Raw genomic sequence first — 15,478 nt, 5'->3', positions numbered from 1 at the left:
AGGTAAGGAGTGTGTAATCGTATGTGTCACTGCTGAGTCCATACAGATCAATAGCAGCCCGTCCGTAATGCTATTCAGAGCAGTGGACATGTGTTTGTACTAATACACAAAGACACTGGGACTCACTAGGGGTGGGGTGCGGGGGGTAGGTGTTTCGTTTTTCTTCTGCCTACTCCTTTTGGGTGTCATCTCTGTTTATATCATTATTTGCTATGAGAGAAATTTAAAATGTCTTGGAAATGTGTAAATACAGCGATGTAAAGTATGTGAATATAGTGGTAATATTCAGGTGGGGTATCCAGGATATTGTAAAAGTAGCACAGTTTCTGCCTGTATAAGTTAGATTTAAATACCTACTTCCTCCTTTCATAGTTTGAAGCGAGGAGCCGAAATAAGGAGAGTAAAAATGGGGAGTGGCTCAAATTTAGCAGCCGTTTTTTTGATAAATCACATCATAAATCACTTTTTATTTTGGCACTTAGAGCTACACAAATTTAATAATGTTTTATATACTAAGCCTGTCAGTTTTTGTTTTTTTTAACTATTCAAACTATGTGTCTTTCATGTGATAGACCACATGTGTCAAACTTAAGGCCCGCGGGCTAAATGTGGCCCTTCACATCATTTTACGTGGCCCTCGACAGGGTAAATGAAAAGGTACGATGCTCTTAAAATGTTACACAGCCATATTTTTTACATCTTTGCAATTTTGATATTTGTAACTTGAAGAAGTAATGAATACAGAAAGTTAATTAACAATTTAAAAAAGTATTTACACTTATTTTACATCTGGCCCCTAGTTTCAATATTTCGTTACAGTCACTTATTAAAATTGAAAAACATCAAATAAACAACCTTAAAATGCAAATCGAATAAAATAACGACTACCCATTTTTATTTTTATATGTAGAATACACCAGTTTGTGGAGTAATATTTATTATGCCTCAAAATTTATTTCATTCATAAATTCATTTTATTTGTGTAGTTTATATTGACACAAACATGCAGTTTTTAACCAAAAATTGCGTAGACAAAACTTTATTTTTTCCATTTTGGTGGGTTTTTTTGCACTAAAAAACTCCCAAAACATTTGTCTTTACAGTAAGCGAGCTTGCACCTCCACAAACCTGACTCTTACTTGGTCTTACTTGGGGGAAGGTCTTTATTTTCTTGCTTGTTTTTATAGAAATATTTGGCTATAATATTCCACAGTATGGCATAAAACGCATCTATCTCCACGCAGAATGGAAAAGTATGATTTTAACTATTCTACTTCGGTTTCCATGGAATCGCCATCTCCAGAAAGTTACATACTGCGTCTTTAAGAGCACAGTTAGCAGCGTACAGGAGAGGGGCTTTCATCAGGCCGCGCTTTCAACTGCATCTTATCTCACATTAGCTTGATTGGATTCGATTGATGCTACTTTTTCGACCTAGCGTCTTCTGAAGTGGAAGTCGGCCACCACCGTATTCGCTTTGTCCTCGGCGAATCCTTAACGCGTCTATGGCGACATAAGGGTCCTCCACGGCTTTCACATACAGAGATGATCGTCTGAGGCCCGTCTGACCTACACCCGTGACACTACTGACCCTCGGAGAGAAACCCCGGCTCTGAACTGTTAATGGATTAGCTCGTTACGTCGATATCCCTCAAAAGAAACGACTCAATACTAGGGAGCTATAGGGAACAAAGGTCTATTTCTATCTCATATGGTCTGTATAGTCTGAGGAATATGACTCACGATCGCGTCAACTTTAACACGCTACGTACAGTGTGTCGCACCTAACACATTACTCAGTCTGAGGGAAAAATGAACAAGACTAAAGCTTTGATTGTTAATTAGATGACGTACTTTAATATATAAGCGTTGTACCTGGCAACGAGCTCGTTCAGCTTCAACAACGTGTCTTGAACGACGTTTAGTTTCAGATACGGCATTATGTTACAGTTTATGTTTTAAAGGTGCACTCTGTAACTTTTCTCCACCTGCGTGTCCCCAATGGAGGTTTTGTTGCTTTGCTAATGTACCACGGTATGGCATTAACTCTTTAAGGACTGAACACACTATAAATCAGTATAGCTCGTCTAGACTTCTATCCTTTTTTAGCCATAAAAATCACGTTAAAGGAAGTATCAGCATGTACTTTTGTCTTTTTTCACACAACTACCTCTATCCTACATATCCATCCGTATTTTTTATTTGACGCATCGAATAAGGGGCGGCACCTGCGATCTGATTGGTCATCTTCAAAGGACAACGTAAGCACATTACCGTAATGACAATAAAATATTTAAACAGCCACATGTCTCTGCTTTGAGATGCCATTTGAATTTACATGAAGCACAATCGGTTGCGAAGTTACGGTGATGGAAAGTCCGAAACCGCGAGTCTATCGGCGACGACAGCATCCGACGCTATAGGGTTAAACTTGTATGTCCTGCACCTCTTCCCAGATCAGATATTGTGTCATGACCTGGTGGTGTCGTCTACTTGTCTCTAAGGAGATATGTTTAATGCTATAATGTGTAGCAAAAGACGAATTTAAAGCCATCAACTGGACAATTCGTTGTAGGAGTGAAGACGTTTTTTCTGCTCATCCAAGCCGCTTCTTCAGTTCTGACCAGATTACTGTTGGCCGCTGCCTTATATCTGTCTGAAGGATGTATATTGTGTAACATTCTACGTAAAGCGATAACATTTCCATTGACGCAAGCAGAAAAAAGTTACATAGTGCACCTTGAAGCACCAGGCTGTTTTATGATTTTATTTTTTATTTTGTAAGTTGATAATACACATCATCATCATTTTTATATAGCGCTTTTCCATGTTCAAGGCACCTCAAAGCTCACACACACACATTCATACACCAGTGTACACAGACAAAGGGAGACAAAGAGTGGAGGTGTTAAGTGTCTTGCCCAAGGAAACAACACCAGCAGTCATTTGTGGGAACTGGAATCGCACCGCCAACCTTCAGTGCAGTTGGACAAACACTCCACCACCTGAGCTACTGTTTCACGTTTAAACGAAATTGCTAAGTTTTCAAAAGTTTGCACGTGTGACAAAAACGGCTCATATCAAGGCGAGTTTGCACCCATCAGTGGAAGTGTATGAAAGAGTATTTGTACATCTGAAACTTGGTGATTGTGTGCGTACGTGTGCGTGAACTGAATGTTTTTAGAAATGTCGTATTTGAGGGCGAGACGTGTTGTACTAGATGTATGTACCATATGTTTACAGGTGTGTTACTTTTACTTAAACATCAACTTGTCCAGGAACTACAGGTGGAAATTAGTACTTTTGCTACAACCTGGCACCAAATTTTTGTGTATTATTGTGCCCTGTCCTTGTTCAAATAAAATCACACCATATCAAACAAATATCGGTCATTTGAACTACTACTACTACTACTACTACTACAACAACTTTTTCTTTTGCTAATCTTATGTATTTATGTAGGATTGTCCTCGTTCTTACCATCTTCTGTCTTCTTCTCTGTTTCAGGAGGTCTCCGGCTGCCACCACCCAGCCCCCCATCACCAGAGTCTGCCTCCCAGGTAAGACCCCTCCCCCTCTTCTTCCTCATCCTCCTCTTTTTCTACTGTCCCGCTCTATGTGTCAGACTTAGTCCTACGTGCCCTCGTCCTCCTAAACAAGTCTACGTGCTGGTTCCCCCCCCCCCCCCCGCTCTGTCTGCGCACACGTGCTTTGAGTCCAGACGGTGTTGTCATTGAGCTCGTTAGGCTCGTTTAGACACAATTGTACAGGATCGTCATGGCAAAAAAAAAAAAAAAGCGTTAAGATAAGAGGTCGGCTTTTTCCGTCAACACTTGAGAGCTGAAGGAGGTGATACAGTGCGTGTAGTGGCCTGCAGGGGGCAGTGTTTGCAGATGAGATTGAAGAAGATTGCAGTTTGTAAATGTAATATATGTGATGAGATTGGTTTATTAGGATGGTGCTTCTTTTATATGGGTCGAATTCTGTAGTTAACAATGCATTTTTATTAAGAACGGGCGATACAGCTCTTTAGGGATCAGTATCGGACTCGGATTTTGCTTTTTTGATGGATTTATGAGTAAAAATGTAAATGTAAAAGGATTATATGGCTGTATGCTTACACAGATTATTTTATTTTTAAGATAAATGCTCTTTGTTATTATTTTTACTTGAGTGGAAAGTGAATTTGTGATCTGTACTTCAACTTAAAGGTCGTATATTACACATAATAGTCTCTCTACAAACTCAAAATGCTCCGTTCCACCTTGTGATGTCATGAAGTGGTAGTTTTCAAGTTAACAGCTACGTTTGGCTTTTTGTTCAGTTGAGATTGGCAATTCTAGGTCTGAAATAATCCAGTTAATCTAGTGAAGGTGTGTAGAGTTTAAAAACACAGTGGAGCACTTCCTGGTTTACCACGTGACATCATAAGGTGGAACAGAGCGTTTTGAGTTTGAAAGAATAACTCAGCCTAAATATGCTGGATTTGTGTGTTAATGAAACAAGAAAAAAACAACTCCAGGTCTGTTTTTGACAAGGAAACATTATATTATCACTTAGCTCAGAAAATGGCGTCATATGAGCCGGTTAGGATACATTTTTGAGCCTCGTTATGGATTTTAAAAGCTAAAAATCAGTTATCAGCCACAGCAGCAGACAAAAGATTGGATATCGGTATCAACAAAAAAAAACATATCGTCCTGTCCATATTTTTTTATGAATTATATGTGATTATATCTGATGGGATGTTGTCTGACATTTTACAAAGGAGATAAGTCCAGTTGAAAGTTCAGATGTTTATGTAAATGTCTCAAAATGGTGTATATTTGCAAACTTCTTTCATATTTGAAGGTCAGAAACTCAATATTTAAAAACTGATGAGTACACAGTAGCAGCATGGATGTGTCTGTGAGGGTTCTCAATCATTTACACCAAAAAAACTGTTTCACAAATTATTTATAAAGCAAAATAACTTCCAAGAGTGTACATATTTCCACGATTAAATGCATGTATTTGTAAGTCCACTTGTGATTCAAAATGTCGTCTCAACGTCTTTCAGATGCGTTTGCTGTGATTCACACGTCCCACAGTATAGCATTACACTTATCTTATCTTTTTACATGCGCTGTACTGTTCAAAATACCTCGATAACCCTTGAAAAATATTCCTCCTGTAAGTGCTCGCCTCTCCCTAAACCTGACCTTTAACTGCACAGTTTTGTCGGGAAGTTACTATTTGACATTTTCAGAAAAGCTGTGGCCTCTTTGGTTAATGTGTAGTGTTGTGGTGTCGTTCAGCAATGGCAGTCACGCACACACACACACACACCCCCCCCGCACACACCCCCACAGGGACACACACACACACACACACACACGCACACACATGTTGGGTTTCCATGCTTTCTGGGCACATTACATTGAGTTGCATTCATTTTCTGGAGACTGATCCGAACCTTAACCGTAGTCACTGCTTGTCAAAAGTATCGAAAATCAGATACTAATCAATACTGAAACTAGTATCGAAACTAGATACTCATTTGAGCAGCTAATAAAAACGTCACATTCACAGGACAGAAATGAACCTTTTCTGAATAGATTTAAAATGATGTTGACCTGTATGTGTGTGCAGTGGTCCCTCGTACGTTCTAAAAATAACCCGCAATAGGTGAAATCCGCGTAGTAGTAGTAGTCAGCTTTATTTATTACAATTATTATATATGTTTTAAGGCTTTAAAATGCCTCACCAAACACTTTATACTTACACTTACACTTTATCACTCTTATTGTACATAATAGTTTTTGTTGGTATTTTATATTTTGCTCTTAGAGTCTATTTTTAGTTTATTTTTTAAGTCTATTTTTAAATTATTTATTATCTATTATCTTGCTTTATTGCATGTTACCATTTTCTTGCTGTTCTTTAACTGTGCGGTGCAATACTGGAATTTCCCCACTGCGGGACTAATAAAGGCATATCTTATCTTATCTTATCTTATTTTATCTTATACACTTTTCACACACAGGCCTTAACATTTTCTCACATTTCTCTTTTGTTTAAACACTCTCAAAGTTCAAACCTTTGTATATTATATCACTGTGGTAATCGGTATCGAGGACTAAGTATCAAGTCTCTTCCTCGAAATCGATGTAAGTCCCCATAATGTGAGCAATAGTTGTCTCCCCCATACACACACACACACACACACGCACACACGCACAGAGGCAGATGAGACAAAGTGAAACTAGGCCTGAACCTCAGTAACCTCCTTTTATCTGCACTGAACAGTTAAACTACATCTGAAGCATCGTGTGAGTCAGAGCCAAACCACAGACCTTTACTAAAACTACTCAACTCTAAACAAGGCCCTTCAGGTGGTTGTGTTTTCTCCGAATCATTTCACAAACAACTCCTCATGCACTTTTCTTTAGCGTTTAAATGCACAGAACAGTTTGGACGGCTGTATAAACGCATGCACGCTCTTTAAGTCTAGTTTGTAAAGATACTTTTTACTAGCGTTTTATTTAAAGATGGACATTACATTGCCTGAAATGTTACACTGTGTGGAGTTAGACTTATTGTATTTATTTTACTGCTTGAATATACCTTGAAATACCGTGAGCGAGGTTGCCAGCCCAAAGATCTGACTTGTAACTAAAAGTGGTGTCGTCACTTCCTATTTCAATGGAGATAGATGCGTTTAATGCCATACTGTGGAACATTCTGTACCAGGAGTGTGCAGCCTCTTTCCAAAGAGCCACATTTGACTATTTAAAGCCTCTTTGTACTTTGATTGAGAAAAAAAATAATTTAAGAAATCATTTTTTGTGTGTTGTGTATTAAGTATTTGACAGTGTTTGTAGTTTATCAAAGTGCATTTATTCTATTGAAATAATCATTTTTATTTATATTTTTTAAATATTTGTCTGAGCAAATCCCATGCATAAAATTGGAAAGAATAATGATAATTTTTGAGTAAATATTGCAAATAAAATGCATCAGAATTCAGGAAATTACATATAATTTGCTAAAAAAAAAACCCCCAAAAAAACAGACCCCATAAAAACACTTTAAAAAATAAATAAATACATACATATAAAATAAAAAAAAAAAAAAAATAAAAAAAAAAATAAAATAAAATAAAATAAATAAATAAATAAATAAATAAATACATTTTATTTATAATGTACTTTACATTTGAAGAAAAATCCCAATAAAAATGGATAGTTAGACAATTTCAGACCTTGTTAAATGTATCCACCGCGCCCTGAGTTGGTCTGGTCGGGCGTTGCACAGACGGGGAGCAGCAGCCTCGATGGTTCTGTCTCCAATGGTCTTGAGCCGTGTCCTGGGCGGGAGCAGGCGGTGCTTTTGGCCTGTCCTGGTCCTGGCTGAGCTGTGTGGTGTGAGCAGCTCTGTGAGGCAGGTGAGGGCGTCACCATGGAGACAGTAGAAGACAGTAGTAGTAGTAGTTGTGCAGGAGGACATTGTATTCGATGTGGAGATGAACAAGACGTCACCATGTGGATCCCGATGAGGAGCGTGTTACTGTAGTCCAACTTGGAGGAGACAAAGGCGTGGACGAGCTTTTCTGCAGCCGGGAGGCAAAGAGAGGGACAGAGCTTTGAAATATTACGGAGATGAAAGAAGGAGGTTTGGCAGATGTGGGTGACATGATCGTGAAAGGAGACGTGGGGGTTAAAACTGAAGTCCACAGAGCCCACATAAATACAAAATGCTACATACTTTTTTATAACGTATAGCTGCAAACAGTCAACTTACTTCTTTTAAATTAATTTGTTAATCACTTTGTCTCATTATTTGTAAAAAAAAAACATGACTCTTTCTAACTTTTATTTGATTTAAAATGGGCCAGTGTGGCTCTTTTGCTATTAAAGGTCTCAAATCTCTGTTCTATAAAAAAGCAATAACATCTTAATGCAGACAAGCAGGTGGCCGACTCTTCACTAGAAAAGTTACATTGTGCAACTTTAACCAGAAAAAATCAAACTGCATCCTGGCTGCAGTAAAACGGCACAATGAGAACGCACAGAATGTATTTTGTGCATAGTTGCATTGTGGTTTAGCTTGTTTCTGTAGTGAAAAGGTTGTGGGTTTGATTATTAAACCAACCACATAACCTCTTTGTCTTGTTTGTTGCACCAGAAATCATGCATATAGAGCCAAGATTACGCAGAACTGATCTTTTAATGAAAAAAAATACATGCTGTTGTGTTTTGTTACATTTGATACGCTTGATCTCTACTTCCTCCAGTCGCTCATTGTGTCCATGGGCAAGACACTGCCTGCACACATTACTGTATGAATGTATTATAATGAGTGGCCTTTTGGTGGGGATTTGTCATCTCGTTGTTACTTCTTTGTGTGAAATGTTCGACAGTATGGCATTAAATAGATCTCTCTTGCATTTTTTCATTGTTTTTATTGCTCCACCATACCTTCAAAAGCATGCATACACCAGAAAAGTGACATGATTAATCTTTAAACTGACCTTTTACAGCCTCTGCACTCTTATGTGCTCACTGTTATTCCTCTATCTTCTGACACATTCTGGATTATTCGTGCTTTGTGACTTTTTTGTGATAGAGGAAGCTGCGGAGCTGGTGTGATGCTTACTGTAGTGAGTGTGCAGAGGAGGAGGGGGCGCTGTGGTTTTCATTTACGTCACTGGGCCGTGTGTGGGGCTTATGCTGCTTCCTGCCTGTGCAAAAACTCAGCTCTGACTTCCTCTTGGGGAACCGCAGCCTCTCAGGTGCTCCCTCAGCTCCATGTGTCACCGGGTTCACTGCAAACAGCTTTGACAATACAGCACATGGTTAACAATGGTTGTAAATAGACGTGAGAAGTTTTGCATGTGAAATATATATTAAGGCTTTTCAGTTTTAGTTTGTGCTTAGCGTTTTTGGACGTCTTCAGTTTTATGATTCGGTTTTAAAGCAAAACGTATTGTGCTTGTGTCTGCTATATAGTTATAATCTATGACACCTGTGGATTATCATGATATAATGTGGACATTTTAATCACAATAATAATCTAAAACAACATAACAAAAGAAGCAATTTTGCTGATTTCCACGTTAGCGAACTGCGGTGCCCAATGGGAACTCACGTCGTAAACTGAACAACAACAAAGAGTCATTATGGATCGATGCACGTCACGATAGCGAGTAGTCAACTTTTTTTTCATTTGTACCAAAATGACGCTGCTGAATCCTACGCGTATCACCGATTAGGAAAATAAAATTGGAGAACGAAGTAACGAGAGAGCAGTATTCGTGTACCGATGGCAGTGAAAATGGCAGTTGATCGGCAAAATGGCGTCTTGAAAATAAGCGTTTTTTTCTTTTCTTTCTAAATTTTCTGCCCTTTTCCTCTTATTTCTTTAATAAAACAAAACAAAAATAAAAACTTACCTACCCAAACACACACACACGCGCACTTACTCCTGTATAAGAACAGATCACATACTTAGTCTCATCATCTTCAAACCTGGACGTGTGTACTCCCTTTTCCCTCAAACCATAACATCTAATGTCTTTTATTGTTTGTATTTTCTCTAATATCACGTCAAAACAAATGTAAAAAGTGATTAAAGATTGCTCAAACATGCACGAATCGCTCCAAATACAACTTCAGGAGAGTAAATGTTAAGGCGAAACAACTATAACATGGTTAAAAGCTATAAAAAGTCGATTTTGCAGAATAAGTCTGCTTTAAGTTTATATATATTTTAATATCTGTTCTTTTCTTGATGTTGTTGGACGAACACTCATGTCTACACTTTGTCGTAAGTGAGTTTCTGTTCTTGTATTTTTCTTTTTCTTTATAACCTTGAATAATAAATGGAAACAGCTAAATGTAACGTCCCTTTACATAAATCACATGGACTGTATTGATGCAGTCAAAATAAGGCTAATAACAATCGCTATAAAAGCCATAAAAGCAAGATGTTGATGTTTACTAATAAAAACACAGAGGACATTAAAGATACACTATGTAACTTTTCCACTGCATGATTCTATTACTGTGCTTATGCTCCACTTAACGGCATTAAACTCATCTTATCTTGCATTTATTCAATTACAGATGTTTTTAGTGCTAAATAGCTTAAAAAAACAAAAACAAACATGCATTCTTACTGCGAGGGGGCTTGCCTCTCCACATACCTGACTTGTAACTACACAGTACACCTTTAAAAAGAGACAAAGAGAGAGAATAGAGAACAACTGCATGCACGTAACCAGAAGAGTAACTCCCAGTGATGGAAGGTAATGAAGTAAATGTAGTAAAGTACTGTACTTAAGTAAACGTTTTATGTATTTGTACTTTACTTACATTTGGGAGCAGGTATTTGTACTTTACTTACATTTGGAGCAGGTATCTGTACTTTACTTACACTTGAGAGCAGGTATTTGTACTTTTTACTCCACTACAGCTTTGAACAGGACTGAAAAGTAAAAGTATTTTCTTTATTATTGTTTGAGACCTGCCGAAAAGACCAAGGAGTTTATTTTTAACACGTTCGTAATTTGAACAAACAAAAATATTCTAATAAAACCAGCCAGAAAAAAATATTTAAATTTTAATACAGTATTTAATTTGAATTAGTTTAACAAAATTCAGCACAAGTCTTTGTCAAAGTCACTACATTTGAATTTTTACCATAGATGCCAAAATTTGCGCAAAATATTTTAACTTTTTACAACAGGTACTTCAATCAATACTTTTACTTTTACTTGAGTATTTTTTGCCATGATATTTGTACTTTTTCTTAAGCTACACGACTGAGTACTTCTTCCACCACTGAGTAACTCCTCTATATCTCAGGCATGACTAACACAATATCACTTGACTGCACACCACGCGACAACTTCCTGCTTTTATCGTCCTGATATCGGCGAAGTGCGTTTTTCTAACTCGTTTGAAGTGATTGAAAGATGTCTGGAGTTGGTTGCGTCACATTTTGGTGCTTGCAACACTGAGCTTTGGGTCATAATGTCAGCGAAACGTTTCTGTGATTCTTGGCAGCACATTTGAAAAAGGCCGGTTTGCAGCTGTGGACTCGTTTTTTAACATTCACGAGGGGCTAGTTTAATGTCAATGAACTGCCACAGGAGTCATCTCAGAGCACACTGGACGGGGGCGGAGGGTGCGTTGGGTTTTGTCATAAAATCGAGCGACAGTTTAACTTTAACGTTGGTTTGTTTGCAAAATGTAATGATCCTATGTTGATAAATGGCTGATATTGGGTCGATATTGGGTCGAAATGATTGTAAATATGCTTTTTATCATTGCAATGTAGGACCAATACTCCGTAGGCTGTCTTGGGGCGAAGTAATGAGTAACTTTAGAAGACATTTTACTTCCTGGAGTACTTCTGTGTTTACTTTTGTACTTGAACATTATTTTAAACAGCATTTGAACACCAAATATAAACTTTTACTTTGTCTTTTTTACCTTGTGATGCTCTTTTAGTTTGTTTTTTCTTCTTTTTTCAGATTTTAATCCATTTCGGAAACAGTGGAAATTGCATTTTTTTGGGAACGGGGGTGTTTCAGGAGTACGGGGTCCGTCCGAGGTCCGTCCGAGGTCCTTTGCTACGAGCTGGGCGGTTCTTGTATAACCGGAGAAGCTTGTAATTCTTTGAAACAACAGTATTTTCATTGTTTTTGTTTGCGATGTCAGACAAATTCCTCTGAAAGGTTCTACAGAGACTGGACCGTTTCTTTGCAGGAAATTAGGGAATAATTAGGGCCTGATTCGTTTTTATTTAATTACATTATTGTACAAGATTTCACTGTCAGAATGCGTTATTGATTTTCCAGTTAGCATTAGCTCATTCTTTGTCACCGTAGCTTGAATGTTTGAGTGTGGTACAATTGCATTACTCGTATAGTTGCATTTGAATTGAACCAAGGCCCTTCTTTTCTGGCACGTCCGCACAACGCCTTTTGTTACTCCCATTTTTGTTACTCCAGACTGTTGTGGTGAAGAACGTGCTGAGTCGAAAGGCACAGCGATTCATGGTACGACAATCTACACTTATGGGCCCCTCTGGATGAGTCTTGCACTAGTTTGATATGGATCTAGACCAGGAGTGTCCAAACTATGGCCTGCGGGCAAAATGCGGCCCTCAGACCAGTTTTTATTGGCCCTCAGTCCTCCTGTTGAACCGTCCCAATTGATCATAAGCAGCACATTTTACAGCAAATTTAATTATTTCTACCACTATAAGCTCAAACATGACATTGCAGTGTGATTCAGACCTAAAATTAATGTGTTTCAAGCTTTATTAATACACAACAGCTCTGTAAAAGTTGTGTATAAAGCACCGCACTGCACTGATCACCGGTCTGTGGCTTCAGATATGTTTTGAGATCTGGCCCTCGATAAAAAAAAGTTTGGGCACCTCTGATCTAGACCATTCTAAAACGATTTAGGTCAAATTCTTCTCTATTTATGTGATTTTAATCTGTATCAATACGGGTTTAAATGAGTTTTTGTTTCAATATCTGTGCATTACTTTTGTGACAACCCTACTGGCACATACCCAATAGCAATTTGACTCTTTTGACCACAACATACTTAGATACTTTATTTTATTTCTTTCCAGACATTTCAGTCTTAAGTCAAGGAAACGATCAAAATACACAAGTCTGAAAAAGGAATAGGCAGAAGCCAAAGCTCCTGACGCCTGCCCCTTTTATACTAAACACAAAGATAAAGAGCTTATGCAAAAAAATAAATAAATTAATAAATAAGTAGAAGAATAGAACATAATTCAGCATTCAGTTCCATTGTATGAATTTATAATTTTCTTTTTATACAAACTTTTGAAACGGCTCAACGTTCTACAGTCTTTGATATTTTCATCTAATCTAATCCAAATATTTAGTCCAATGGTTGAAATACAGAGCTGTTTTACATTTGCTCTAACTTTTGGTTTTTAAAATACCTCCTGCCCTCGAACATTATAAACACTATCCCGATTTTTAAACAGATCTTGAATATGAAATGGTAATTGTTTATTCTTAATTTTATACATAAATTGTGCAGTTCTATAATCTACCAGGTCCTTGAATTTCATTGTATTTTTTAAATAAAAAATTCATTCTTATGAGCCGTGTGAGGGGCTTTATTCACGATTCACATTGCTCATTTTTGAACAGTAGTGACATGAATGGCATTTGTTTGATATGTGTCGCTCCACACTTCCACGCCGTAAATCATTTCTAGAAGTATCACTGAACTAAACAAAATGAACAATGTTTTTTCATTCAGGCATTCTTTCACTTTTGATATAATTGCTAAAGGTTAACATAATTTTGTCTTTATAAATTGTATGTGACTTTTCCAATTTACTTTGTTTTGGATTATTATTCCTAAAGATTGAATTTGATTTATTTGTTCTATCACTTTATTAAATACTATGTAAATACTATGAATTTAGTTTTCTTTAGATTAACAACAGATGAGTAAAGTACAAATAAACAAATAACAAACCCGATTTATAAACCCGTGTTATTTCATATGATGGATTCGTAGTGTGCACCTGCCCAGTCGAAATCCCCTCGCTCTCTAGGCTGACCGCTTCCCATGATCTCACATTGCGTTACCTCGTCACGGGTCCGACACATCTGCAGCTTGTGTACATTTTTTTTTTCTTTTGACTCCTCTATTCTTCTGTCCATTGACTCAGGGGAGGGGGAAACAGGAAGTGATGCGCAGGAAATGGACATCAGATTGTTCCTGTTTTGCTGTCTGGGCCGGTTGTGATCCTGACGGAAACCAGGAGGCGCTGCGGTTGATGTGTGAATGAGTGTGTGCGGTTGGTATGTGTGGCTATTGTGCAAAGCCGGGGTTATCGCACAAAAGAAAAATAGGATGCAGTTAAACAAAAGGCCATTGTGTGTGTAACACTCTGCACAAACAGACGACACAAACATTGACCCGGTGATGTAACGTAGAGACACAGGTGAAGAGGCAATAACACGTCTGAATAGGTCAGTGAGTGTATTTTGGCGTTTGTTAAAGGTGCACTGTGTAATGTTTTGTTTCCATGAAGATACCATTGCTTTTGCTCAGATTTCCATGGCAACAAGCAGGTGATTTATTAAACTTTCTTCTGAACAAACTACCTGATCCACTCGGTCATCTGTGAACCGAAATTGCATAGAACCAAAAAGATCCCCAGACTTTGCTCAGTCGGACGAAAGGATGAAAGAAAGGATGAAAGAAAGGATGAATGAAAGAAAGAAAGAAAGGTGAGAATGAAAGAAAGAAAGAAAGGTGAGAACGAAAGAAAGAAAGGTGAGGACAAAAGAAAAAAGAAAGAACGGTGAGGACAAAAGAAAGAAAGAAAGAAAGAAAGGTGAGGACGAAAGAAAGAAAGAGAAAAAAGAAAGGTGAGGACGAAAGAAAGAAAAGTGAGAACAAAAGAAAGAAAGGTGACAACGAAAGAAAGAAAGAAAAAAAGAAAGAAAGAAAAAAGAAAGAGGTGACGACGAAAGAAAGAACGAAAGGTGAGAACGAAAGAAAGAAAGGTGAGGACAAAAGAAAGAAAATAAAAGAAAGGTGAGGATGAAAGAAAGAAAGAAAGAAAGGTGAGAACGAAAGAAAGAAAGGTGAGAAAGAAAGAAAGGTGAGGACGAAAGAGAGAAAGAAAAAAGACAGAAAGGTGAGGATGAAATAAAGAAAGGTGAAGACAAAAAAAGAAAGAACGGTGAGGACGAAAGAAAGAAAGGACGACAGGACGAAAGAAAGAAAGGTGAGGATTCCAGGTCACGTTATAGATTAGATCAGGTGAAACTTTTCCTCCCCACTCATCATAAGAATCCATGTTTTCACTACTTTAGCAACTGATACTTCGCAGGTGATGTCATCAACATTTTTGGGGGATAAAGCTATCTTAAGGCACTGCTCTGTCTGCAGGTCTGTTATTTAAGTTAGATTTTAATCAGAGCTTTGGTGGCTTTGGTATGTAACATTCCATGCAAAGCAATAACTCCACGATTCCCATCAAAACATTTAAATATTGGAGCCATTAATAAGAGTTCACTGAAACAATAACTTATCATAATGCACATGTCTTATGTTGTGCTTTTTGGACGCTCTCTTGGACTTTAGATTACATTACTCATCTTTCTCCTCTTTCATACATTTGGCTGCCAATGTGCACCTACACCCTCTTGAAGCACCACCAGTCACTCACTCACACCACATTTTGTACTTAGACAAAGCAGGTGGAAGTGTCCCCATAGAACACAACCACAGTCGTGATGTAGAAACCATAGTTCTTTGAAACAACAGTATTTCCGTTGTTTTTGTTTGGTGCGATGTCAGACAAATTCCCTTCAAAGGTTCTACAGAGTCTGGACTTATTCTTCGTAGGGAATAATTAGGAACCCAATCCTTTTATTTAATGACATTACTGTACAGGATTTCATTGTCAGAAAGCG

The 15,478-nt window shown here is 37.8% G+C and overlaps 1 protein-coding gene across 2 annotated transcripts in view; it reads left to right on the top strand.

Moving 5' to 3' along the window:
- Positions 1 to 15,478, top strand: part of pde4ba (phosphodiesterase 4B, cAMP-specific a) — a 224,040-nt gene that overhangs the window by 116,857 nt on the left and 91,705 nt on the right. For both annotated transcript variants that reach the window (XM_055221043.1, XM_033965773.2), the window contains exon 5: positions 3,508 to 3,560. In XM_055221043.1, the coding sequence (XP_055077018.1) occupies positions 3,508 to 3,560 (53 nt within the window). The remainder of the gene's footprint in view (positions 1 to 3,507; positions 3,561 to 15,478) is intronic.

Source organism: Periophthalmus magnuspinnatus, chromosome 4, assembly GCF_009829125.3.
Source record: "Periophthalmus magnuspinnatus isolate fPerMag1 chromosome 4, fPerMag1.2.pri, whole genome shotgun sequence".
Taxonomy (NCBI): Eukaryota; Metazoa; Chordata; class Actinopteri; order Gobiiformes; family Gobiidae; genus Periophthalmus; species Periophthalmus magnuspinnatus.
The sequence above is the reverse complement of the archived record's forward strand: the minus strand, read 5'-3'. Positions and strand labels throughout refer to the sequence as shown.